The sequence below is a fragment of the Phlebotomus argentipes genome, unplaced genomic scaffold (genome assembly GCF_947086385.1).
Source record: "Phlebotomus argentipes unplaced genomic scaffold, Phlebotomus argentipes genome assembly contig_32, whole genome shotgun sequence".
NCBI lineage: Eukaryota > Metazoa > Arthropoda > Insecta > Diptera > Psychodidae > Phlebotomus > Phlebotomus argentipes.
In genome coordinates this window covers 2,412,809-2,437,959 of record NW_026776187.1, presented here as the reverse complement: position 1 = coordinate 2,437,959, position 25,151 = coordinate 2,412,809, and the positions used below count along the sequence as shown (strand labels likewise).

General features: G+C 40.4%; 4 protein-coding genes across 5 annotated transcripts; all 4 read left to right on the top strand.

Annotated features, from left to right (window-relative positions):
• The first annotated feature begins 1,835 nt into the window (after positions 1-1,835).
• On the top strand, positions 1,836-11,376 carry LOC132264085 (uncharacterized). Of its 2 annotated transcripts, XM_059764150.1 has the most exons (9): positions 1,836-2,339; positions 3,924-4,049; positions 7,755-7,978; positions 8,592-8,759; positions 8,826-9,021; positions 9,987-10,074; positions 10,143-10,238; positions 10,313-10,461; positions 10,538-11,376. In XM_059764150.1, the coding sequence occupies exons 1-9, from the start codon at positions 2,202-2,204 to the stop codon at positions 10,853-10,855; spliced, it is 1,503 nt and encodes a 500-aa protein (XP_059620133.1). In that variant the 5' UTR covers positions 1,836-2,201; the 3' UTR covers positions 10,856-11,376. The 2 variants fall into 2 exon arrangements, with proteins under 2 accessions (XP_059620133.1, XP_059620135.1); XM_059764152.1 differs by lacking the exon at positions 8,592-8,759 and having other exon boundaries at positions 1,837-2,339.
• A 1,168-nt stretch (positions 11,377-12,544) lies between these two features.
• Positions 12,545-18,421, top strand: LOC132264362 (zinc finger CCCH domain-containing protein 13). The gene is made up of 6 exons (XM_059764544.1): positions 12,545-12,804; positions 14,141-14,358; positions 15,346-15,540; positions 15,602-16,760; positions 16,825-17,170; positions 17,239-18,421. The coding sequence occupies exons 2-6, from the start codon at positions 14,166-14,168 to the stop codon at positions 17,431-17,433; spliced, it is 2,088 nt and encodes a 695-aa protein (XP_059620527.1). The 5' UTR covers positions 12,545-12,804; positions 14,141-14,165; the 3' UTR covers positions 17,434-18,421.
• A 327-nt stretch (positions 18,422-18,748) lies between these two features.
• On the top strand, positions 18,749-20,102 carry LOC132264364 (phospholipid scramblase 2). The gene is made up of 5 exons (XM_059764547.1): positions 18,749-18,970; positions 19,046-19,099; positions 19,164-19,307; positions 19,367-19,905; positions 19,968-20,102. The coding sequence occupies exons 1-5, from the start codon at positions 18,895-18,897 to the stop codon at positions 20,007-20,009; spliced, it is 855 nt and encodes a 284-aa protein (XP_059620530.1). The 5' UTR covers positions 18,749-18,894; the 3' UTR covers positions 20,010-20,102.
• Positions 20,103-20,143: 41 nt separating this feature from the next.
• Positions 20,144-23,882, top strand: LOC132264363 (isocitrate dehydrogenase [NADP] cytoplasmic). Its single transcript, XM_059764546.1, has 3 exons — positions 20,144-20,341; positions 21,694-22,356; positions 23,170-23,882. Exons 2-3 carry the CDS (start codon positions 21,694-21,696, stop codon positions 23,731-23,733), a joined length of 1,227 nt encoding a protein of 408 aa, XP_059620529.1. The 5' UTR covers positions 20,144-20,341; the 3' UTR covers positions 23,734-23,882.
• The last annotated feature ends 1,269 nt before the right edge of the window (positions 23,883-25,151 follow it).

The window sequence follows — 25,151 nt, the reverse complement described above, 5'->3', positions numbered from 1 at the left end:
TTGGAGGCGTAGAGAGCAAATTGCGAATTAGTATAGTGATTTTTGTTGTCTCTATCTAATGCCTTCGCACTTTTTGCCCGTTGACGAGGTGAAGAAGTGTGTGCAGGCGAGGGGAATGAGAGTAAACATGAAATACGAAACAAAACAGAGGAATTCTACAAAAATAGAATTTTAAATTTATATCAAATATTTGTTTACAAAACAATGTGTCTCTTTAGTTCTTTCACTGGCTCAATATTTTCTTATATATGGTTAATGATGGAAAGGGATGTTTTGGGTGAATTTATCAAATGAACAATTTCCAAACTAATTTTTTCACCCCTTTTTTTTGGAGATTTATGAGAAATGCCACCTCCTGATTGTATCTCTTCAGCGAGCGCTATCTCTGGAATTTAGGAGTGAAAAGTTGTTTTGCTCTCACTTTTTGTACAACTTCTTTTTTTTTCGCCAACAAACAATATAAAAACGAGAATGGAATTCAGTGACGTTCAGTAGAAGCTTCCATCAAACATTAAGAATATAAGACTACGCTAATATTTACCTCTGATTTCACATTTATCTCTATGCTATTTAACATTCCATTGGGCTATATTTTACACCTCACGCCGTTGCAAACAAAAATCACATACAGAGAGTGATAAGAGGATTTCCAAGCAGGAATGCGATCTGTGAGTGAGCTAGAATCAGGCGAAAAATGTCTATAAAAAAAAATCATTATTCTGCGAAACACCTTTTAGAAATTGCACACTAAACCTCGCGACCGTCTTTCTCTTATCTCTGCTTAGACTTTGACAGTCACTGAACTTCTTTTTGTCTACCTGAATTAGGAAAATACATAAATGGTGAGGAGTGATAATCGTAAACTTTTAATAATACAGATCTGAGGACTTTTCGCCTTTTGAAATATACACAGAGAAAGACGAAGAACTTTCAGCAAACACATAATATTTTCCCTCTAGAAGCACTTGAGGCTTAAGGACACTGCGGTATATGAGTTTTTAGTGCGAACGTGTCACAATCCGTGTGTGAGTTTTCATGTCTTCATCATTCCTCACAATACTTGTTATTCCCTAGACGAACAACCCTGGCCGAGAGCCTTAACCCTTCGCTTTCAGAACACCTCACAAGCAAAAAACTGCTGAAGGCGCACATCCTGTTGAAAATAAAATATTAATTGCTTCGTGACTTTTCAAAATAATCAGCAATGAGAGTCATAAATATGTTTCTTTATGTAAAAGTTGTGAAATTAATACACAAACCTGAGGGTTAATGGTGGAGAGAGTGAGTGTGTTGAAAAGGGATTCTTAGGTAATCCTAAAGGGTCCTTTTGGGGTGTAGAATATTGCAAATTTATTGGTCTTTGTGGGGTGAGAAACGGGCAATAAATTAATCACATAAATTCTTTTAATACTCTCCTGTTCTTCTCGCAAAAGGTGAGACGATTTTAGGAGTAAGATAAAATACTGCAAAGAACATATTTTGCATACAAATCGTTTAAATGATTTATTAAAAAAAATAAATATATGCACTTGTCGAATACGATTTGTAACATAAACAATGTAATTCTAACATTCTTTCTTCTGGAAAAGAAAAGAAAAGAAAAACTCTGCTATTCATGAGATGGGAAAACAAGAGAGAAGTAGAGAAAATTTCCTCAGCATTTTCTTTCTCCTCGCAATGGAGATGAAAGTAAACATTCATAGCGTGTATTGCTTAAATATTTCCTCTGCAAACAATTCTCAACTCCTTCAGGGTGACGCGCGTGTTCGCTGTGAACGAAAGCGCATTCAGAAATCGTCTCTAAGTTGAATGGTGTTTTTTCGGTGTAGAGCAGAATTTCAGCCACAGTATCTCTATCTGTCCACTTTGCGCCTGAAGAGAAATTCTCGAGCTCCGTGGCTCAGTTTCGAGCCAACACTCGACGCGAAAGGTTGCTCTACTAGAACATTTGCTGGTGCCAAAAAGTCCATTTTGAAAGTGTTCCCTCTCAACGTTCTTCACTCAACAGACGAGAATCTATCACGAGTTATATTTTAATTGAGAGATATCAAGAGTGAAGACTCGGAAATCTCCATGAATGGATAAGTTGAGGGGATTTTCATGCAATTTGTGAAATCTCGAGAGCAAAATTGTGTGAATTCTGACGGGAATAATAGTTGAAAAGCGCTTCTTCTCGGGGGGTGATTTGTGATCAGTCGAGGATGACGACAGATTCCCTGAAATCCTTCATTACCCTCCCAACGGAGACAATCTATGGGAGGAGGAGAGCCGAAAATACGAAATTCATCCTCTTGTCGAGCTTCGTCCTCATCTTCAGCATTGGCATTTCATCTTATGTGGTGAGTAATTTTTTTTTCGAATATACATCTTGCTTTCACTATGCGAGAAGCATATTTTCCACGAGTGGAAAATTCAAGGGAAAATGATTAAGGAGACTGAACATAACTTGAGGGCAATTTATGGCTAAAATAAGCACACCTTTCTTGTGTGTTTTATTGAGATTCACGGTAAATTTAGGAACACGTAAACTTTGCGTGGAATTTTTCAAATTGTTTCTTTTTCTCTGGCTATTCAAAACAAATTTTGATAGTGTAGAAAATATTTCCAAGAATTGGGAAACAGAAAAAGATATTTCTTAGGGAAAATGTCGTATTCTTCGAGGGAAAAATCACTTAAGCAAATACATATAGCGACACTCCGCGAAAGTTCTACCACAGAACACTTGCACTGTAGTTCCTTCCAATTAAGGATGAAGTTCCATTTGAATATTCAATTAAATGTGGGTTTAACTTAATGCTGCATATCATCCTCTAATTATAAAATTTAATTAATTCGTTTTTTCTGTCTTCTCGGAAACTTTTGTAAACTTTTTCATGGGAATTTGCGAGATAGTGGAAATATAGTTTTACAGCCCCTTTTGTGCAAAGAGTGCCACAAGATGGAATAATAAATATTTATAGAGAGGGTGGTGCGTGGTGAAAGAGTGTGAGAGGAAATCTGCCGGGGATTTCCTTAAATGCATAATAAAAAGATATGCAATGAACGGTTGAAATTAAATATTCTCGCTATTAGTTTTTTTTTTGGTTGAGAAGGAGTGTAAATTAAAACTTTAGCCACACAATTTGCATAATTTCTTGGTAAAATTAAAGGTTCTATTTCAGAAAGTTCTCCACATTGCAATCATCAAAGGACAAGATTGTCCTGACAGGAAATTAGAATCACAATCAGTGGAGGAGAAAGACGTATAATGATAGTTAAATTTATTCATAATTTCACCAGAAGCTTGACGATGAATGATATCTTTAATAAGACTTTTCCTCCCTTACAATTACACATCTTTTTGGGATAGTCAAAACTCAAAAGTTATAATAGAAATTATATTAATTGTCTCTCTTCTATGTGCTTTTGAGTGAATGGGAAAAAACTTTTCTTCACCACCAAATCTTTTCACTGCAACAATCGGCCAATATAATGTTCAATTGATAGAAAATTTTAATTAGTATTATCTGCCAAAGTTTCCTTTTTTGTGGGAAACTTTCCAATCAACTGCTATAATGGAAAGGACACGCAATGAGAGAATTCAATTCGAACTTGTTCTCAACACTCTGGGTTCCACTTTTAACCCGCTAAACTTTTGTGACCATTTTACAGTTTTATTACATTAGGTGAAGTTTTTCTTCACTTTCTGTGGATTCTTGCATCGCACAGATGAAAGGCAAAGGTGAAGAGAAGCTCACAAGATTCCCGGTGAATAGAAAAATCCAGAGTATTTGAGAATTCCTTGGGGTTTGAGGTGGTGTTATGATACGGAAGAGGAAAAAATTGGAGGTGGAAAAGTTTTTTGCAATCTCTTCAGTGCAGCATTGATAAATCACGGCTGTGGAATGCGCTTAAAGTTACATGTAAATTTACTTCTGTTGCAGATCTGGTCGTCGTTGCGAATGGGCGAGTTGAGAGATGAAGTCCATCAGCTGCGCGACAAATTGGAGGACTTGAGAAAACGAATGGGTCTGGATTTGTTGGATGATTTGCATGACTTTGAAGTGGCGGTGAGTATAATTTTCTAATTTTATCTCCTCACCATTGGCTTCGTCGTCATATATAATGTTCCTAAAAGATGGGATATTCTTATACAATTTCTTTTTTACACGCAAACCTTCTTCAGATGATGCTCCACACAGAATACCTTGAAGCAATTTATACGTGGAAATTTATGTTTTCCTCCCATTCGTCGGGGCTTTTCTGCTCCTTTTGATAATTTTTTTTCTGTTTACAGAAGCTATAATACCTCCCTTTGAGATGCTTCGATGATTGGATGGAAAACATAGACAATTATTAAGCATAAACAAGTCATTTGGTATTAAAAATCAACACCCACAAAAGGTCATTTCTAAATACGATATTTATATAGACAGACATTCGTCTCAGAATTGCTTTATATGGTTGTCTTATTGTGTGGCGCAAATAACATGCAAAGTGTGGAGCTGAATCAATAAACTCTTGATCTCTTCTCTCTTCCCAGTAATTTGCCAATCTCGAGCGCGTGGCGAGGAAATCCTTAAATTGATGTTTGGTTTCATTTGGCCAAGAGCCAATGTTTATACCAAATGTTCAGGTCTTTTTGTTCTCTTTACAAAAAAAGAGAAAAAATTGCGTGCATTCTCGTCCGTCATCGAAATGGAGTCTCATTAGAGGGGGAATTTTTTCGGAGACTCATATCATATTTATTTCAGTTGCTAATACGCGTTCTATGGTGAACATCCGGTGTGATATGGAGGAGAAAGAAGAGAGTACACGGTGGAAATGCGGTTCGACAACATAAAGACATTACGAAATGGTTTATGTGCATGTGATGCACTCAACAAGGGCTAATTGAGAGACAATACGTCAGCAATTTGAGGGGATATAAAGAGACTCCCAAATGGCACTTTTATTGAGTAAAGACGAAGGAGACGAGGAAGCATCAATTTATATGCAATTTTTCGTCTCAAGTGTGAGAGAAGTCAAAAGTCCCATTTTAACATCTTCATCCTCCTCCGCATCACTACAAATAAACAAACTAATAATATATTTTTTATTATTGTTTTCAAGCCAAGAAAATGTCAAATAAAAAGTCACACTTTGCTGAAACTTTGTGAAGTCGATTGATGTGATTATAGTTGAGGATGTTGGGAGAGAGTGAAGAGGGGAAAAAAGTGGCCTCAAAGAGGATATAAAATTATGAAATTTATGGACTGCTAAATAAAATATTCTTTAATTTGTCACTCACATGATGGAACACTCAGAAAGCACTCAAACCCCACTTCTCATAATAGTATCGCCTATTTGTGTCTCCTCGGGCAGACTTTGGCGTGAAAATGAGTGATTTTGATGTTTTATTTTGACTCTGTCTGTGGAAATTTACATGCTTTTGCATAAGTCAAAACTAACTTTCAGTCCATATGGACTGTTTTCGAGCATCACATTTCACCTTGAACTTGCTCTCAATTTTCCACGCTTCTCCAGATCATCGCGTTCATTATCATTTGGAGCGTTTGGACACAGTTAATAGAGCAATAATTAATTTCGTCGCTGGGTTAATTGAACATGACCAGCAGAGACGCTATTTCGAAAGGATATTTTGCAGAGACTTTGTCAAAATTTCCTCAATTTCCTTACAATTTTGAATGCATGCGAAAAATAAGTTTCATTGTCATTCAGATCTAAATCCGTCGCAGAATAAATAATAAATGAGATAATTGATAGAAATAGCAGAGAATGAGAACTTTTTGCATAATACTGCATGTGAAGAACCGTTTATCTTGTCTTCAAGGTAAATTATTCAGATAAGACATTTATTTTGGAAGTGGAATTTTTAACACGTCTGAAATCATAAATTCCAAAAGTGTGAACAATCTGCAGTTTGACTAAAACGAGGAGGTTTTTATCTGAATGCGCGCGAGAAACATCTAATTTGAACTTGAGTTATGGAGCAATAATTTGTGTGAATGAATGGAGTTGTTGTGTGTTTTTGCAAAATGGCAAATGTGACTTTGAACTCATCAATTAAAATTGGATCAGCATAAGAACTGGATATGTGTAACTCATTAAGAATCAAATGATGATGGCATGTGAAAAAACAAAGACAAATCTTTGTATTAAATTCATATTAATTTCAATTTGCTTTCATATCTCTTTCCAACGAATTCATTTTCTCTCTCCTTCTTTTCTTGCTTCCTCAATAAATTCTTAATGTGAGTCAAGAAAGGAATTCCAAGTCGCAAGTGTAGAAAAATTTTGACCTTCGCATATTTCTCGATAATTTCCGTCTTTTTGTGATGAACTGAGAGTCAAGGAGTAGAAAAGTCTGTGGCGCATTCCCCGAAAATTTGGAAAAATAAATCATCTATTCATGGTTGAAATGTGCACTAATTCTCCATCATCAGTTGGAATTGTGCCAAAATGTAATTAATTATGTGTTTTGAGTGAATATTCATGTGCAATTGACCAATTCCATCTCGCAAATTCATATAAAGGGTTGTGTAAAGTAGTTCCATACATTACTATAGTTATTTTTCTCTGGTCGTGAATAATATTGGAAATTTCGAGGATTTATGAGCGAATTTCCTCGACAGCAGATATTCAATTATTGCGTTTATTGCTCTTTTATTGACAGATAATTCCATAAAACCAGCAGCATTTGTGGAAATGGTCTTTTTCTCTTCGGGAAATGGCTTCCATGAGATGGTGGTTCAATAAACTAATTAACATAAAACGGGAAATCAATTGCAATGCATCACAAGTGTTCAGTTAAAAATAACACCAAAATGTATGACAGCAAAACACTCACAGTTTTCTGTTTACTGTAAATAATATTGTGTTTGAATGTTTTTCCTCTTTCATGTTGAATTGAGATACATTTGAAGTTTCTCTGAAAAGTTTAAATATATATTTCGGTAGCTCAGAACGCACACTTTTATCAGAATCTATTTGAATAGTACAAAATGTGCAAACTTAAAGTGTTTATATTCAATTTATTCACCCACTTATCAATGGCTGAAGCATGATTATTAATTTGAGGAATGACGATATAGTTGAAGTTTTGTTTATTAAAGTGTTGGACAACATATAAAGTTTAAATAAAGTGGTAATAAATGTCTAATGTAAATTACTTGTAGAGCAAAACATTGCTTTGAGGCTTCTATTCATTCTGAGTCGATGCTGTAAAAATAGTCTGTTCTGTTTTATTTTTAAAAACCAAAGAGAGAGAGAGTCTTGAAATTGGACCGAGAGAATTGAGTGATAATTTCAATGAGATAAGACGTATATTTATTGAAAAGATGTCGTTATTAAATTCTTGGCTGATTCATTTTTCTTATGGCGCTGGCCATTTCGCAACAGTCATAAATTGAATTGAATTCTTTAAATGAAAACACAGATTTCCGGGAAGCCAGTTGCAAAAGGGCGAGATGTGTTGGAGTCGCAGTGTGGCAAAAAGAGGGAAAAGCTCAGGAAATAGCGGAGATCAAGTGTTGGGAGGGATTGATCTCGGCCCACATTTGGTGGAGTCAACAGAGAGATTTATGGCTGGTCAAAAAGTCTATGGGAAGATTAATGGGATGAAAGTGAAGTGTGCAGAAAACACACTTGTTGGCGCCAAAAGTCACTCGAGAGCAGATTTCACCCATCTCAGAAGATGTGTTGGATTACATCCTGGCAGCTTTTCGTTTCTGATAGTCTCCGCTTTTTTTTCTTCTGTCCACTTCCAATTGTAGCACGAAAATCCGCACCACCACCCAGACGCATTCCTGGAGGACTTTGACAACTCCGTGGATGATTTCGACGATGGTGACTATGGATTCGATGACCTGACAATGGAGGAGGACGAGGAGGATGAGGATGAGGACGACACAGAGGACAGGAAGGAGGGAAGTGGAATCTTCAAGATGTTCCCAGACGATGAGGAGTACGACAGCATCTACGATGAAATAAAAAAGAGGTAAGAAGTTGCACTGAAAGTCTTGCAAAAGTTTTCTCATCAGCACACATTTTTCTCTTTCTTTGGCTTCTTTATTGTCTTATCTGAATTGCGAAAATTACATTTTGATTACTGTTTCCAAATTCACGATCTTACGCTCATACAATTGCTCAATGTTGGGCATTTAATGCTCCGCCTTTTCTTAGCACTGTGTCATGAGTGAATCAGCCTCTGCCGCTTATCATCTATAGAGTCTTTCAGTGGTTGCTGAATTTATTGTGCCACTTTTTTCTGTTGATAAAAATGACTTTTATTTAATTAGTGATGCTATTAATCTCGCAATGTTATTGATATGAATATAGAACAAGATTTATCAGACACGCTGCTCTCTTTCTCATTTTTAGCATTACACAAGAAGTATAGATAAAATTTATATAAGACGTTTTGCTAAGACAGCAAACGAATTGAGTTCTATAAGTATGAAAGGTTATTAATCTGAATTAATAGCGCATGTTCTTAAATTTACTGTAACATCATGTGTGACAAGCGACTTTGTAATAATAGATTTACTGTATTGTTACTAAATTCACTGATATTTATGAATAATTTTCCGACTCTTTTGTGCTGACACCAGTCGAAAGCCACGCGCGATTCCTCCCCACGAGGGTGTCCCCGTAGTCGAGGAGTCATACGCAGTGCGACGTAACAAGACCAACACTCCGGCCGATGACATGGTCGTGAATGTCCTTCTCAATCGAAATGCGAGCCCCAAACTCAAGTACGATTGGGGTCAGAAGCCCTGGTGAGATTGGGTGGAGACTCGTGGGCGCCTTTTCTATCCATGCAAATGATGGGCTTTCCATTGCAGGATTGGCAGTGAGAGGAGACCTCAGAATGCGGTCCACCGTAGGCCCCCGAGGAGGTATCAATCGTTCAATGCTGCCCCAACACAATTCGTGGACAAGGATGTCACCCTCACAATCAGGGAGTCGGACGGAAAGCCGCACAATGCTCTCCACATTCGCCATCGAAACCACCATCCCAACATGCAGCCAAATCTACAGGTAAACGCTCACCCGCACTCGGTTATTTATGCCTGTCTATTGACAGGGGTGTTCATTCTACATTTGGGGAAATATATTCCGATAACACCCTGAGGTTTGGAGGATGGTCTGCTAAAAATATTGAATTGATCCTTTAATGTTCGTCTCCTTGGACAATGAAACTACGTGTTTTCCAACTCATGCTGTTTGATAAACCATAAAAGAGACATCAATAAATCGGTCGTGGAGCGGAAGAATCACGCAATCTGTGTGGAATTTGGGCGGAAAGTGAGTCAATTTATGCACGTAGCAATCACATAATGTCCCTTGGTCACTAATGAAGATAAAAGGTGGACAAAGCCTCATAATGGGACAATGTGGTCGCGCACAAAAGGAGGAAGAAAGAGAATCACCGCGTGGCAACTTGTGTGCCTGGGACTAATTGTGATTTTGGTCAAGACAGCGACAAGCGAAAATTCTGGACAGTGAGACGATGTAAGAAGATAGAAATTCCTCTACAATAATTTATGACGGATAAAGTGGGAATCCATCCAAATTTCATACATGCTCCACGTCACAGCGAACAACAGGGCAATAATGTGGAATAATGCGAGATTTATGCAATTTTGGCGCTTCGTGAGAAGGATTTACGGGGAAAGTTGCAGAAACGGTGTGAGGTGAAATGGGATATCTGCAGAAGGTTCAACCGTTTCCGCTCAAGTAAATCATTTTGATTAATGGTACTTTATTTTATAGAAAAATTCACCTCAATTGGACACTTTAGCGCGCAAGGAATGGAAGTAATTTCTTACCAATGACTTTCATCGCGCATACTTTCGGGATAATTGATTGTCTCTCACCGGGTGCAGATTATTCATCCTCTTATCTATGGTTAATTCGTTTAGCAATTGGGAATATTGGAATGGAAGATGTATTTCTTGGCAGAAAGAAAGGAATTTATCTGTGTTTTTGCTTTTATCCATCAGGAACATGTGGCTGCAGCGACGCAGTTTGTCAATCGACGTGACATGAATATTCGCAATTTCGCCCCCGGAGATAGTGCAGAGCGTAAGAGTAAGATTGACAGAAAAATGTACAAATTCCTATATAGATTGACAATTCTTTTCTTCACACACACACAGAGAAGAATCACCATGCCAATAAATCTCGCACAATTGCCATTCATTATGTTGGAGATGAGAATAAGTATTTCCTGGAAAGTGCTCAACACAGCCGAGGTTTGTTGCATACTTATTTTTGGCATTTTATTCCGATAACTTGAGCTTTTCTCCCAACACAATTCTCCATATAGTCAATGCGAGGCTGAGTCACTATGGCCAAGTGTACAAATATTGGACCCCGTCGACATGGGCGAGCAATATGGGAATGGAGAATTTCTTCAGCATGCAAAATGGAGTTGTAACAGTGAAAGAGGGTGGCTTATATCTCATCTACGCACAGGTGGGCTGAAAAGCTGCTTTTCACTGTCAAAATTCATGCCATAAGGGAAACACTTATATTGAACATTTCCCCGCAGATTTACTACGACGACGTTCGTGATCGGAATAGTTTCACGGTGAAGCACAACGGAAACACTTTCTTGCACTGCGAGGCAATGACATACAGCGAGAGGAGCGTGAATAAGACCAATACTTGCTACACGAGCGGAGTGGCACTCTTGAAGCCTGACGATCAAATCACTGTTAAGGACACGGAGCACCACAGATTCGTTCTGTTCCACCCACACACGAGCTTCTTCGGTCTCGTGAAGCTGGGCGACGTGAGAGTTCCCGGTCATGTTGGTGGGATTCATCATCAAGTCAGCAATGACGACATCCGCGGGACTCGCTTGTGAGCTGCTGAAGTAGTGGATTAAGATGAAAATGAACAATCCACCGAAGAGCTCGCGATGCGATGGTAGAATCTCCGGGTGAGGAGAGATATTCACTGAATTCTCATGCAATTCCGTGCCATATAATTTTGATTATAGCTGGTGGAAACGATGACGTATTAACTGTGAAATGGAGTATATCGAAGGTTCTTTCTTTGCTCTGTTCTTATTGCTAAAATGCCGAAGAATATATCTCGTGTCAAGGTGAAGAATATATCTTGTATTACTACTAAACTAGATTGTAGTCCAAATCAGAGTTACTCAAATATTTATACTGTAGGGGATTAGTGAAGTATGATTTCTTTTTATACATAATAATGCCAAAAATGTATCATGTTTATCTCAATATCATACAATATTATTTATAAAATCAAACACGAGTAGCGAAAAAATTGTATCAACGTGTCAAACAACTGTATAAGATGATTTGTTGTTGAACATAATGCATGTTACATGGAAATATAATCGAATTAGAGTCCAAAAAACCCTTTCTAATTAAAAATAGGGTTGGAATGTTTCATCTGTTGAGTGTGAATGTGCAGGAATGCTATCGGCCACGGGGGAAAAAATTGTAATTTCAGCCACAACACGATGATGAAAAGCCACAGAATCACGTCAAAGTGTCCAAAGCACACCAGTTCCTAGCGATTTTATCCTCTGAGCTTTCGCTTATGTCGCAAACAGAGACGGTTTTCATCTGGCAGAATTAATGACTCTGAGTCACAGATAACGCAACAGCGCTGGATTCAATTAAAGAGATACATTTACAGAGTGCACATTTCAATTTTTATGAACTCTCAGCGACCAAATCATTGAATTACAGTGCAACGAGTATTGATTGCAATTAAAACTTTCCCCCCAAGTTTAGTAAATTAGGAGCTTGATTGGAAAAGTTGGGAGGAAATTCATAAACAAGCTCTTGAAATATGCTATCCTAAACTAAATTATGCATGATAGTATTCAGTGGGTAAGTAAATAAATATCGTGAGCATATAAACAGCTTTATGGAATGACTGCTTGATAAGTTTATTATTTCTAGATAGTTTTGTTTTTGTGCTTCTAAATTCGGATTTTATTGATTTTAAGATAATTGCTCATCTCAAATTTATAAAGATCAAATTGATACAATATTAATGGAAACTTTTTTCCTTCTTTCTTCCAATCACATTTCGGACAAGAATGTGTCGTCCAATCTGTAGGTCAAAGGTGACATCAGTTCGAAATGACATCGAAAACCTTTTACTGCGGCTTCTTTAAAACATTAAATTCATTGGCTTTTCGCCTCCACTATGGAAACTTAAACCACCCCCATTTTGCGGCAAGGAATTTAATTTGAGATTCCCAATGTTGGGGAAGTTCGCAGAGGTATACATAAATCGTGATGTGGAACTGTGTGGTGTTCACTTCATTATCGAATACCTTGGCTTCTCATTTTTCCTCTCGTCATCTCAGCGCGATCAGGACGAGATGTGCCACCCTCTCGGCATTATTCATGAGAGGCTTGTGTGAGCTCAAGTCCATTCATAAGCTCTCATGAGCACTTCCCCTCCGGACGCATGCGATCACGGGGGCTCCATCGCGCGCATATTGATTTCCTCGGCTGTCGTTGCCGCGTATAAAAGCTGCCACCCAGTCGCCAGCCACATCACTCCTCCAGTGTGTCCAGTGCCGTGGCTACAGTGTGCGGAAGTCCGGGAGAAGAGTGCTTTTGGGGGAAATTTTCAGCAGCCATCAGTGGAGCCCAACAAGTGTCCCACTCCTCTGTGATCCATTTGATGCAATAGTTGCCACACTTTCGGGACTCTTTCACCGCCATATCAGTGTCTTCGCCAGCCAAGTCCAAGGAGAGCATCTCGAGCCCACTGGGCGGCTCTGACTGGGGACATTTTCTCGACACCCACAGAGACTAATTGGTAATTTGTTAGCTCGCCTTTTTCCCTACACTCACACTCGCAAGCGCGGCGAAAAGTGAATATATAGATAAAATTCATACGGAAGGGTATTGTTTTTCATACAGACAAGAGGCATTTATCGATTTCCTCTTTTAGTAGATTATGTGAGAAAAAAAATGTAATTTGAACAAGTGAGTTTTATTAATAGCCTCACTCTCTTACCTTTACACTTGGAATTGCGACGTTCTTCCCTACCTCAACGCCACTCGCAGTGTAGAGCTTCCTTCGCAAATGGAGACGCCGAGTCTCGAAAGCTCCGCGAAGAGTGTGTTTGCTGTGAACCGCCGTAGTCCCCTTTTTAATTCAATTTTCTCACCCTTGAAGGCATAATTAAAGTGCACTCCAATTTCCTTCACTCACCGAAAAAGAGAGATGATTTGGCACACTGGAATATCCACGAAAGTGACTCAGACAAAAATGGAAGAATTTTCAATGTCAAAAGCATCATCCAAGAGGGTGGATTTCGTATGAAAAATATTTGTTCATGTGCCTGGAAAAATACTTATGTCTATATCTAAATAAAATTATGGAGGAAATATTGAGAGAAGGATCGTGGATGATGAAAACGTGAAAGCTCGCATTTGTGATGAGAATTTAAATTGCTTCTTCCATATTCGCAAGACTATATATCACTTTCTCTCTCTCTCTCTCTCTCGTCCTCTTTTTCTGCTGAAAATGGTCACTCGAAGATAAAGTAAAGATGCCGAAACAAAGCGGGAGTTTTTCAATTAAAACTTTATTTGTAGTGGCATTTCTTTTATCTCACGTCTCTTGACAGTCTCTTGTGATATTTTTCCCTCCATGTTAATATTCACATATCTACATAAGTACACACAAAGTGTAAAAAAAAAATGAACTGAAACCGCTTGGGAATATATTTGGATATGCCATAAATTTTAATATTTAGACAGAGGTCTAAATTTTTTTGTCAACAATGGTTCCATGAGTAATTATCTGTCACTCTGAATTTTTTTATAGACTTGTCTTACGCAAACCGCAGATGTGAAAAATAGAAAGGGAATTGAATAATATCACTTAACCAAAAATTGCGAAAAAGTCATGAAGAATGTTTGAAAATCCTTAAGAATCTCCCACTTTAAGTACCCAAGTGAAATTTCTCTAAATTCAAGATAACTAAACAACACTTAATAGTTTTTCAAAGCACTCGTAAATATGAATTACCTTCAGTAGTCCGGTAAAGGTGCAAATATGCAATAAAATGAGACCATAATATATTTTATGAAGCTCGCGCAAAGAGCTTTTTATCACGCAATTATTCAAGAAGCTCGATCCGCAGGATTTCCGTGGAACTGGCCGCAAGGATGGGACGTCTGAAGGCTGCCCGAGTGCTCCTCGTGCTGCTCCTGCCTCTGGTGCAGGCGCAGCAGCCGTCCCGCTCTCCCTACTCCCTCCAGTCGGCGGTGGATGCGCTGCACCACCGCGAGGCGCAATTGGCCTTGAGGGACTACCTGGACTTGCCACCGACCGACGAGGAGCCCGAGTACTGGCCAGAAGGTGAGTCCCTTGTCACGTCAATTAATCCTGTCTTCGGAAATTGCGGCGAAGAAGGCAAGAAAACGGATATCGTGGAGCAACTTAACGGCAGAAATATGTAATGAAAAGTTACGGCCCAACGGAGGAGTTTAATGGCTGTTTATGTACAGAGAAATAATTAATTGGGGAAACTCTGTCACGTAATCCTTTCCAGAAGAGGGAGGTTGAAATATTCTTAAGAAATTCTCTGAAATTCAATACAAGTCAATTACGCCTATATCACATATCCCTTAATGTCACATATCTATAGATTTCTAATATTCACGTCTTTCTGTGTGAATTTCTAAACTAAGAAGTTCAAATATGATTAGCAAGTGGGATTAAAGACTTTGTTGTCTTCTTATCAAAATATTTGATAAGAAAATTACTGTTTATTGAAAGGATAACCCAAAAATTATCCTTTAATAATTTGACAAAACTTTTCACTCTGCATTTGACATAAATTGCTTAAACAAAAAGGTCTTTTGAGCATTTAATTATATTTTCTGAGAAATTCATACATATTTGAAAAGATTGAATATTTAAAATACAGTCCTTGCACAATTCCTCTCATTTTCACGGCGTGTAGTAAAATGTTATCATTCACAACTAATTCAGTTGGATGCACTTTATTAATCCGTAGCTGTTCGAAGAATTGCTTTTGGATACGCATTACTTCCGAGCAATTCCCCTTTGTGAAATCATTACATAATTTGCAGCTACAAACTTTATGAATATGGCCAATATCACAACAAGTATAGCAATTAAAACTCTTGTTCGGATTCTGTATGTCCATACAAATTTCCACATCACAAAAGATGTATTGAGCGCCCACTCAAAGCCACTCACATTCAAATTGGCATATAATCTTGCCTATAAAGTAGAAATAAAACATCCTCCCATGAGAGGGAATCGAACTATAGCGCAAAATCAACCACACTGAGCTCAATGATTTTGCAAAATTTGCAGGAGAAGTCCCGATAAACCCACCCTTTCATGGTAGTCGTCGTGAGTTGAATAAAATGCTGGCAAACTATCTGTCCCGAGAGGAGGAAGATGAGAGAGATGACAGGCTTCCAGTAATGCCGAACGATCAGGCGTTTGCCGAAGACTCACCATACGAAATGGCCAGAAAGCGATCGATTTTCCGCGAGAGAGAAGATGGTGAGTGCATGCAAAGCTCATAATCTTATCAATTTGATTTCGTAATTTCTTTTGTCTTCAGAACTTCCATATCAAACAGTATTCCGAGAGCGTGAAATGGACGCCTTCAGTGATCCGTCATTCGCTCAGGATTTCCTTGGAGAAATCGAGCGGGAGAACAACGCTGAGCGGGAGGAGAAATACAAGGAGGCTTTGCGAAGACTCTGGGAGAAGTACCAGCAGCAGGAGAACGAAATCGAGAGGGCGTTGTTTGAGGACAGAAGCCCAGGAAGATTCTATGAGTCGCGAAAAACAGCCAATTTCCCAGCTATGTATGCCGCTCCAATTCCCGAAAAGCGACGCACTTTCCCGGCTCTTCCGTGGCTTCCGGCATCGCGCAAGAAGCGTTTCCCAGTGAGCAAGAGATCCCCGGCTCCTGAGGAGGTCAACGTGTCCGGCACTGATGAGAAGGTTGTGAAGGATTTACAGGGAATCTTCGGTGATGGAGACAATGAGAGCAAGAAGAAGCGCTCCAGCGACACCAAGGAACACTCTCATGACCACGACCACGATCACTCGGAGGAGCACCACGACCACGAGAACCATCAGGACCACGAGGATGAGCCAGAGGATGACAAGAAGAAGAAACGTGCGGCTGATGAGAAGAAGAAGACCAACCTTGAAGTTGTGAAAGACGATCAAATCATCCCCGGGGATTTGATTGACGAGACGAGAAAAAAGTCCATTCAATGGTCAAAGTACTTCGGAATTGATCGCAAGAAGAAATCTGGCTACATCAATGACAAGTACAAGAGCATGATGAAGAAGGCGGAGGAGTATCCGCTGCAGCACTTCCGGGTCCACGATATTGGTGAGCAGCGCGAGCTTCAGCGCGAGCACCGCGACAAGAAGCAAGTGAGTGAGGATAAGCTGGAGAATATGGACCAGAAACTGAAGAACATCGAAGATCTCATCATTGATGAGACCATCAAGTACACTGGCGCTCATGAGGGAATCTCTGATCCTGAAGATATCCAGCGACTGAAGGATCACGTCATCTCACGACTGGCCACAGCGTACAGTCTGGAGAAGATGCGAAAGGCTCTGGAGAGACTCAAGGACTCCGTTGAAGCCGAGCGCCATCTGATGCTGAATGAGATTGAACCTTCCAAGGCTCTGGACAAGGACAAGGACAAGAGAGTTGCTGTGAAGAAAGAGAAGGTGGATTTTGAGAACAAAGAGTAAGTTGAACTGGAGTGAAATCTGAGATAGTTCGATGGTCACTTCTGTTTTTCGTAATTTCAGCCACAAGATCGAGTCCGCCACAGAGAAAGTGACTCAGGAGGAGCCAGAAAATGGGCTCGAGAAGGAGGATGTGGACAACAGGAAGAAGAAGCGCACAAATATCAATCGCTACGATTACCCAATTGGTCAGATTGCCAACAACTTGGGGGAATTCGAGGAGGAACTCGGCGCAGGACATTCTGATCTCATGGCTGATCCCTATAGCTTGGGCGGCGGACGCTCCTTCGCCCAGTGTCCCCTTGTGGATGCCATCGAGCGACGCTGCCGCGGAGTAGACCTTCTCAGCGGTGATCTCCAGCAGGACCTCCTCTCAGTGTGTCTCAGCCACCAGCTTTGCTACATTTGCGTGAGTTGATCTGTGGCTCAGATTGAGTGTCTGAATTGTGGGATTTATGGGAAATCTCTGTCTTCCAGGGTACTTCTCTCACGGCATGCGACTTCCAATACTTGGCAGAGGCTGACTCGATGTGCAACGCGAACACTGAGTGCCAATCCGCCGCCCGATCTGCGCTGATGATCCTCCGCGGCAATCCAGGGCCTCAGTTGGGACCGCGCGAGTGCTCCCGGAACCCCTGTCTGAGTGTCTATCTCCGCGACATCGGCTACTAAGCGCCGAAGAGCCCCTCATACTGAGCTGAATCATATAGTGTGGTCCCAGCCGGACCCGAGGTCCCCTCGAGAGCAGCTTCTTAACTTTACAGAGATGAACTTAGTGGTAATTTTTGGGAATATACACAATTTTTCGGGCATTTTAATCACTCGAGAGATATAAAATCTCGCAAGTAATGTGGAAATGAGAGACCTCCATATATAAATATACAAATGTTTGCACTTGACGGAGGCGCGATTTCTATGTGGGCGGCAATGGTGCGAAAGCTCTCGATGGCAAATGGCAGAAAATCAATTTCCATCGAGGGGGAAGAGAACAACAAATCGAGGCTGAACAACAGAATGACTTTTGTTTATTCCTTTTTTTCGGGCAAAAGAGGAGAGAAAAAAATGATACCAAATCTATGTAATTATTGTGAAATTTATTCCTCTATAAACAAAAAAAAAATTGTTGATCATAAAATCTACCAAGGAAGGAAAACATATATATATATATATTATTAAATGTAAACTAATTGAGATGAATAACTATTTGAAAAATGGAATATTCTTAGTATTGTAAGACATTATGACAAAAAGAAAATCTTAATTGGATTGATAATGGTGGAAAAGAAAAAAATATTTTTGTGTAAGATTTTGGAATTTTGACTATCTCATTTCTTCAGCAATTATTTCCATATAATTAAATTCTCGATAAATTTATGTGCACTGGATGACGTGTCAAAAAATATCTTGGGACATAACATAACATATACTTAAACACATATTCTCTGACAATAATTATAATGAAAAAAAATGGCACAGAGTTGAGAGATGAAAAATCTGTTACAGAGTTTTTAGGTTTCCACGGTGGAATTGTGAAGTTGACTTTTCAAAAAAAATCGTGATCCGAAGGAACAGTCGATCTAAAATGTGAAATCCCATTCAATGTTTATTATTGGTAATGTCTCAATAAAGTAAAATATCCATTAAATAATAATGTATAATATTCCTGTGTTTTGATTTCGATAAGATTTGAATCGTCGTGTTTATTTATTACAGTGTACGAAGAGGTGCTGTAATAAATCATAAACGTACCACAGATAATTGGAAAATCGCCTGAATCTTCTCTAATTTCCATTCAATTTTCTCAATTACTTATCCAAAAGGTCATTAGTATATCGTAAAGGTATTTTATACGACCATCGAGAGCCTCACTTTGCTCTCAAGTACACAGTATTGTGATGAGGCATTTATTGACGATCTCGCGACAATACACATGAACAAGTGTTTTTATCACAAATATGAAAGGTAGAAGAAATATTTTGCGATAACGATGCCATTTTCGATACTGATAACAGCCAACAATTGACTGATTTAGTCACTGTTTTGACCTGAACCAGTGCGTGTCGATTGCGAAATTGCTCCGCATTCTGAGTGAGCAGAGGAATTGGGAAGAGCGAGAAAATCCCCTGAGAAAAGATGCTGGAGGGCGACGGAGTCAAGAGTCTTGGCGATGAGAATTACATTTCTCAGCAGAACCGAGCGGAGCCCATCTGTGAGTGATTTGTCACCTGGAACACAGAGAGATAAGAGAGTTATCAGTTTCACACAATATCTTGTGCCATTTCAGTGTATCGAGAGGACCAGGGAATTATTACGGCTCAGCCTAAACCACCCCATTCAAGTCAGCTTATCAAATTCCTCCACAATATTTTCCCCATCATTTAAAAAAGCTTCCCTTTTTCCAGATCAGCAAATGTCCATATCAACTGTGCAAGTGGGCGAACACACTCTAGGCGCACCTGTGATCCCTTTTATCCATCGGACTGGAATTGATACCCTTCGTGGGCAGCCCTCAATTCATATCCAGCAGACATTTGAGCTCATAAACAGTGAGGAATCACAGTCAAATTGTCACGAATGATTGCTCAAGGGCTTCTCTATCTTGTAGACTTATCGGCCGTGTCGTCTGAAAATCGCTACACTGTGCGAGCTGGCAGTGGCGAAGCCTTGTTCTACGCTTCTGAGACTTCCTCGAAGAACAGTCGTCTTCTATGCGGCTACTCACGTCCCTTTTCCATGCACATCACCGACAAGACGAACCGAGAGGCGCTCACGCTGCGGCGAACGACGTGCTGCGGACCCGTCTATGCGCCGCTCTGCGTGAACCAGACAGTACAGGTGTGGACTCCTCCTGGAGATCTGCTGGGCTACGTTGAGCAGGCCGACTCCCTGACCAGTTGCGACTTTCGCGTGCTGCACGCCAACAAGGAGGTTTTGTACTACATTCACGGTCCTCATTCCTGGACTGGCTTCCTGCCCAGCGAGACGTCCTTCAGGCTCATGAGCTTAGACATGTTGACTCAAGTTGGGACGATTTCGCGGACATGGAACTCCGAGATTTCAATGCATTCCCTCAACATCTACTTCACTGATCAGGATTTGGATGTGAAGAAGAAGTCCTTAATGATAGGGGCTGCTTTCCTCATGGTAAGTTATGCTCATATCCTTCAAAATGAATAATAATGCCGAACATTTGTTTTCCTCCGCAGGAATACATGTACTTCCAGGGCAAAAATTGGTGTTCGTGCTGAAATAAGCATCGCCACAGCATGCAGACGTCCGTTATATTTCTACTCTCTTTTGAATCCAATAAACTTTTGGGATAAAAGCTCGCCTGCAGAAATGCCTGCAGATCTGCAGATATTTGATACACATTTAGTGGCAAATTCATCGGCAGGCATTTGGCCCAAAGTCGACGCACGGAGCTCATCGCGTTCCTCATTCTCACCCACTTATTTAATTCAATTCAAGTGTTTTTGGTGTGATAATCACATAATCCCATCCTCCGTGACTCCCACTGTCCACGTCCACTAGTATCTGTGTGAAAACTCGTCTGCCAGGTGCTGAAAAACTTGTGAGAAAGGTGAGTGAATTTTCCCTACAATGTCTTCTTGTCACTCTCTTCAGTGTTTTTGGGCTTGCTGGCCAACTACTGAAAACCACCTTGTCATGATTGCATAATCCCATGGAGAGAGAGTTAACAAAGTGACTGACCACTTTTGTCGCTGTGTGAGGCTCCGTGGAAAGTGTGAGCTGGCAAAAACGGGCCTAATCAGCGCCTCAATTTCGTGGTTGACCTCTTGGGCGAGTCTGGCTGATTTCTCAGCGAATTTTCACGTCCCGGAGCTGGAGTTATCTCCGGAAGCTGGTGACAGTGCTGCGATTGCCTCCCGCAATCTCACATTGTTGCCGGCGAGATAAAAACATGTCAATTTCACGGAGTCTCTGCGAGTAATTAATTCCCGGATCAAGGGGTTCATCAGTCGTCAAGATAAGTCCCGCTAAAACTGCACTAAGCGCCGCTGAGAAGAGAGAGGAAAATAATTGATTTGACATTGAGCATTACAAAATGAATGAGATGTAAAACTATTCATTACATGAATATTCCGATTGGCGGAGGTTAAAACTTTCCATTATTATTCCATTGGGCCAAAAGAATACCCTAATTTCAATTCAATTAACCGTTCAATTTGGCTGATAAAAGCGAAAGTGAACTGAGTTTTGCTCTGAGTGTCACATTTGAGAGAGCAAATATTTTTTTAAATTATCTCAATTGCGCTTTTTAAAGATAAATACTGTATTTTCCACATTATGTGGCATTGTTTGTCACAGCAAACATTTAGTCAAGTGATTATAGAAGGGGTTTGACCCCTTTCAACTAAAATTTTATCAAGTTCAATTGATGAAGACCCACAAAAACAACCTCAAAAGGTTATTAACATGCCCGGAATTTGGATCAACTTCATATAATCGTGTGAAGAATACAATAACAGTGTTGTTTACAACAGTTGGCGACAGATCACGCGAACTTTTGGCTAAGATTACCATCTGGCGACCGTTTGGCGACCTTTACATGTTTTTTCCCAAACCAGCGTTAGTTTCACAAGATATATCTTATCATATCTTATCATCTTTAGTGCTCCAATGAACGATTTTTCGTTCTTGCAAGCAAAAAACATTTGTTGAGCAGCACAATATTGAATGAAATCAAATAAAATTAATGCATTTTTGCCGAAGATTGGCTCCAAGTGGCGATAATAGTTGGAACTATGTTTTGAAGAGTACACAAGATCACTGTGTCACTTGATAAAGAACTGAAATTGGTTCATTTGAGTGCTGCATGCAGTCTTGACCCAGTATTTTAATCTCCACTATTGAACAAACATCGTGGAAGAGAGTTCAACTTAGCTGATAATGACCTCCGTTCGTTTGCAGATGTCGAAAATTCGTGCTGGTCCTGTTGTAGACATCCTGGGCGATGAGATGACCCGAATCATCTGGGATCTGATCAAGGAGAAGCTCATCCTGCCCTTCCTCGATATTGAGCTCCACGTGTTCGACTTGGGCATTGAGTATCGCGATTCTACAAGCGATCAGGTGACGATTGATTGCGCCGAGGCTGTGAAGAAGTACAACGTGGGCATTAAGTGTGCCACAATCACGCCGGATGAGAAGCGCGTGGAGGAGTTCAAGCTGAAGAAGATGTGGAAATCTCCGAATGGCACCATCAGGAACATCCTCGGCGGCACTGTGTTCCGCGAGGCCATCATCTGCAAGAACATTCCGCGTCTCGTCACGGGCTGGGAGAAGCCCATCATCATCGGCCGTCATGCACACGCTGATCAGTACAAGGCTACGGACTTTGTTGTGCCCGGAGCCGGCAAGCTGGAGCTGAAGTTCACGCCTGAGTCCGGGAATACGATCTCGTACGTGGTGCACGAGTACCAGGGAGCAGGAGTTGCTCTCGCCATGTACAACACTGACGCCTCGATCGTGGATTTCGCCCATTCGTCCTTCAAGTACGCCTTGGCCAGGAAATATCCGCTGTACTTGAGCACGAAGAACACCATCCTGAAGAAGTACGATGGACGCTTTAAGGTAAATATGATTAGTTTCTTTTCTGTTAGGAAATGATAAAAGAACAATTTCCTTTGGTGATTAACACCTTTTTTCTGCACACAATTACTTGACTGTATCTTTTTGTGTGAATAACTGAGAAGAGTTTGAATCGCGAGAAGTCAAACAGCGCATTCTTTATGCAAGAACATTAAGAGAGATTTCTGCTACACGCGTACTTAACATTATCTTTTCACAATTTGTTTGCAAGAGATAATCCGCGGTGTCAGGAAAAAAGCACTACCACCAAGCGAGATGAGATTACATGATGCTTGTTTACACTTGTGACCCCAATTCACTCACCTTTTTTGACTAGTTTAGCATAGACATGCTGTACAGTTGTTTTTCTTCGCTGTTCTTGTGACGGTGAGAGAAAAGTCAATAAGAATGTTTTCTTTCCCACCTGTTTTCACGATAATTACCGCCAGTGAATTAATTAGAAAGGATGAAGTTGTCTTTGAAATGTAAATTGACTAATAGTTTCAAAACGCTTATCAATCTATTGATAGGGAAATTTGCAAGCAGAAAAAAAACATTAGCGGTTTATTTTTAGACTGATTCACATTGAAAATGGTTCGATCTTTATAGTTTCAGTTGCATTTTATTGATGTGTAAATTTGCAAACTTGTCTGAGGAGATCGAGTCAACTCTGTGGACACTGTGTCAAGTTCAAGGCTTAATTAAGACATTGATGTTATCTCTAAAGCAATTCACTGACCTTAATTAATACATTTACTTTCGTTCTGTGCAATCTATGAGAGCGGATATTGAATGCTTTTCTCCATCTGTTTGCAGGACATCTTCGAGGAAATCTACAACAGCTCGTACAAGAAGGACTTTGAGGCTGCTGGAATTTGGTATGAGCACCGTCTGATCGACGACATGGTGGCGTATGCGATGAAGAGCGAGGGTGGCTTCGTGTGGGCGTGCAAGAACTACGACGGTGACGTGCAGTCCGACTCTGTGGCGCAGGGATATGGATCTCTGGGTCTCATGACGTCCGTGCTTGTGTGTCCGGATGGAAAGACTGTTGAGTCCGAGGCGGCGCACGGCACTGTCACGCGCCACTACCGCATGTACCAGCAAGGCAAGGAGACCTCCACGAATCCCATTGCCTCAATCTTCGCCTGGACTCGTGGACTTCTCCATCGGGCGAAGCTGGACGGCAATGCTGAGCTGAAGAGGTTCGCTGAGACTCTGGAGAAAGTGTGCATCGACACCATTGAAGCTGGCTTCATGACAAAGGACTTGGCGATTTGCATCAAGGGAATGAACAATGTGAAGCGCGAGGATTACTTGGAGACATTCGCCTTCATGGACAAGCTTGCGGAGAATCTGAGGAAGGCCCTGGGCAAGTGACTGAACGGCCGAAGTCACTTGTAGGTCATCAGAGATTTTCTACGCATTCTTGCGGCATTTTCAGGTGGAAGCTTTTGGTTATTATCCCCTCAAAAACCCCCCCAAATTTTTACACGAGAAGTAAAGAACAAGTAATTTAATATGATAAATCGCGTCTTCTTATTGATTTTTGTTTGGAGAAATTTTGATAAAATTTCTGTGTTTCGTGGCATCGGCGATGGATGAGTACAAATTCTACTTGAATCTGGCGCAAAAGCTGATTGAGGAATGTGATCAAGAAATGTCAGAGATTGCAAAGCAATACTTCAATTTCTGGCATCGACAGAAGAAATTCCGCTCGGACAGAGATCGAAATCTTGATGGATTCCTCTTCTGCGTGACTCTCATAAGAAGAGATCTCGGATTGCTTGAGGATTCCTCACAGAGGAGTGTCTTATCAAATTGGCAGTCGATGAGGCAGCGAAGCAACACACCAACAGACTATTGTCCAATTCTGAAGGATATTCACAGGGACTTGAAGGAATTAGGAGTGATCAGGAAGCTAGAAGATCCAACCAAAGCCATAAAGGGAAAGAATGAGGCTGTGTTGAGCCAGAGTCTCGATCAACAGTTTGAATTTCTGCTCAGCACAGCATTTGCGCTCATGAGAAGCAAGTCAAATGCCAAGTATTGCTTTCAAGTGTCCCGCTGGCTCAAGAATTTGGTGCTTATGGCGAGAAATGCGCCCGTTGGGCAGAAGATTCGCCGCAACGAGACTCTCATCTTCCTCAATTACATCCTCCACGAAGGGAAGTGTGATCACATGCCGAGACAGTGGGACTTCATCTGGCATTTACCGCAAATTGTGGCTGGGAAGCGGGGCAAAAGCACGAGGTTGATGGATGACCTCAAAGTTCCCGATCACGGAGTATTTGTGTTTCTCTCCTTCAATAATTTCGGCACACCGTAGTCAACATGTGCATATTATCCCCATTGATAAATTCGTGATCTTCATTCATACAAGATGGACTTTTTTTCTGGGTTTCTGCTCGAAATACTCACAATACAGCAACGGGTTTGAACAATGGCGTATTATTAATTTAAGTGATTTTTAAAACACTTCACTAGGCCAGACATTTCTTGCACTGAAATATGGATCAATGTTTTGCTATTCATCAATTCGGTCGATTCTCTCTAAATTCGGCAGTGATCATCAATATTCCAAGGTGATCTCTCGAATGATATTCCGATGAACTTCATCAATATTCCATGTCTGGCGTGTGTGTGTGCCTTATTTTGGGAAGAAAGAAGAGAATTCTAAATAGAAATGGTGACACACTTTTGGTGGCACAGACGTAAAATAGAAGCCATCGGTGGTGTTCCATCTTCCTAAAAACCCCAAAAGAGACCGGTATGTTGAAGATGGTTTTGAGGTGCAC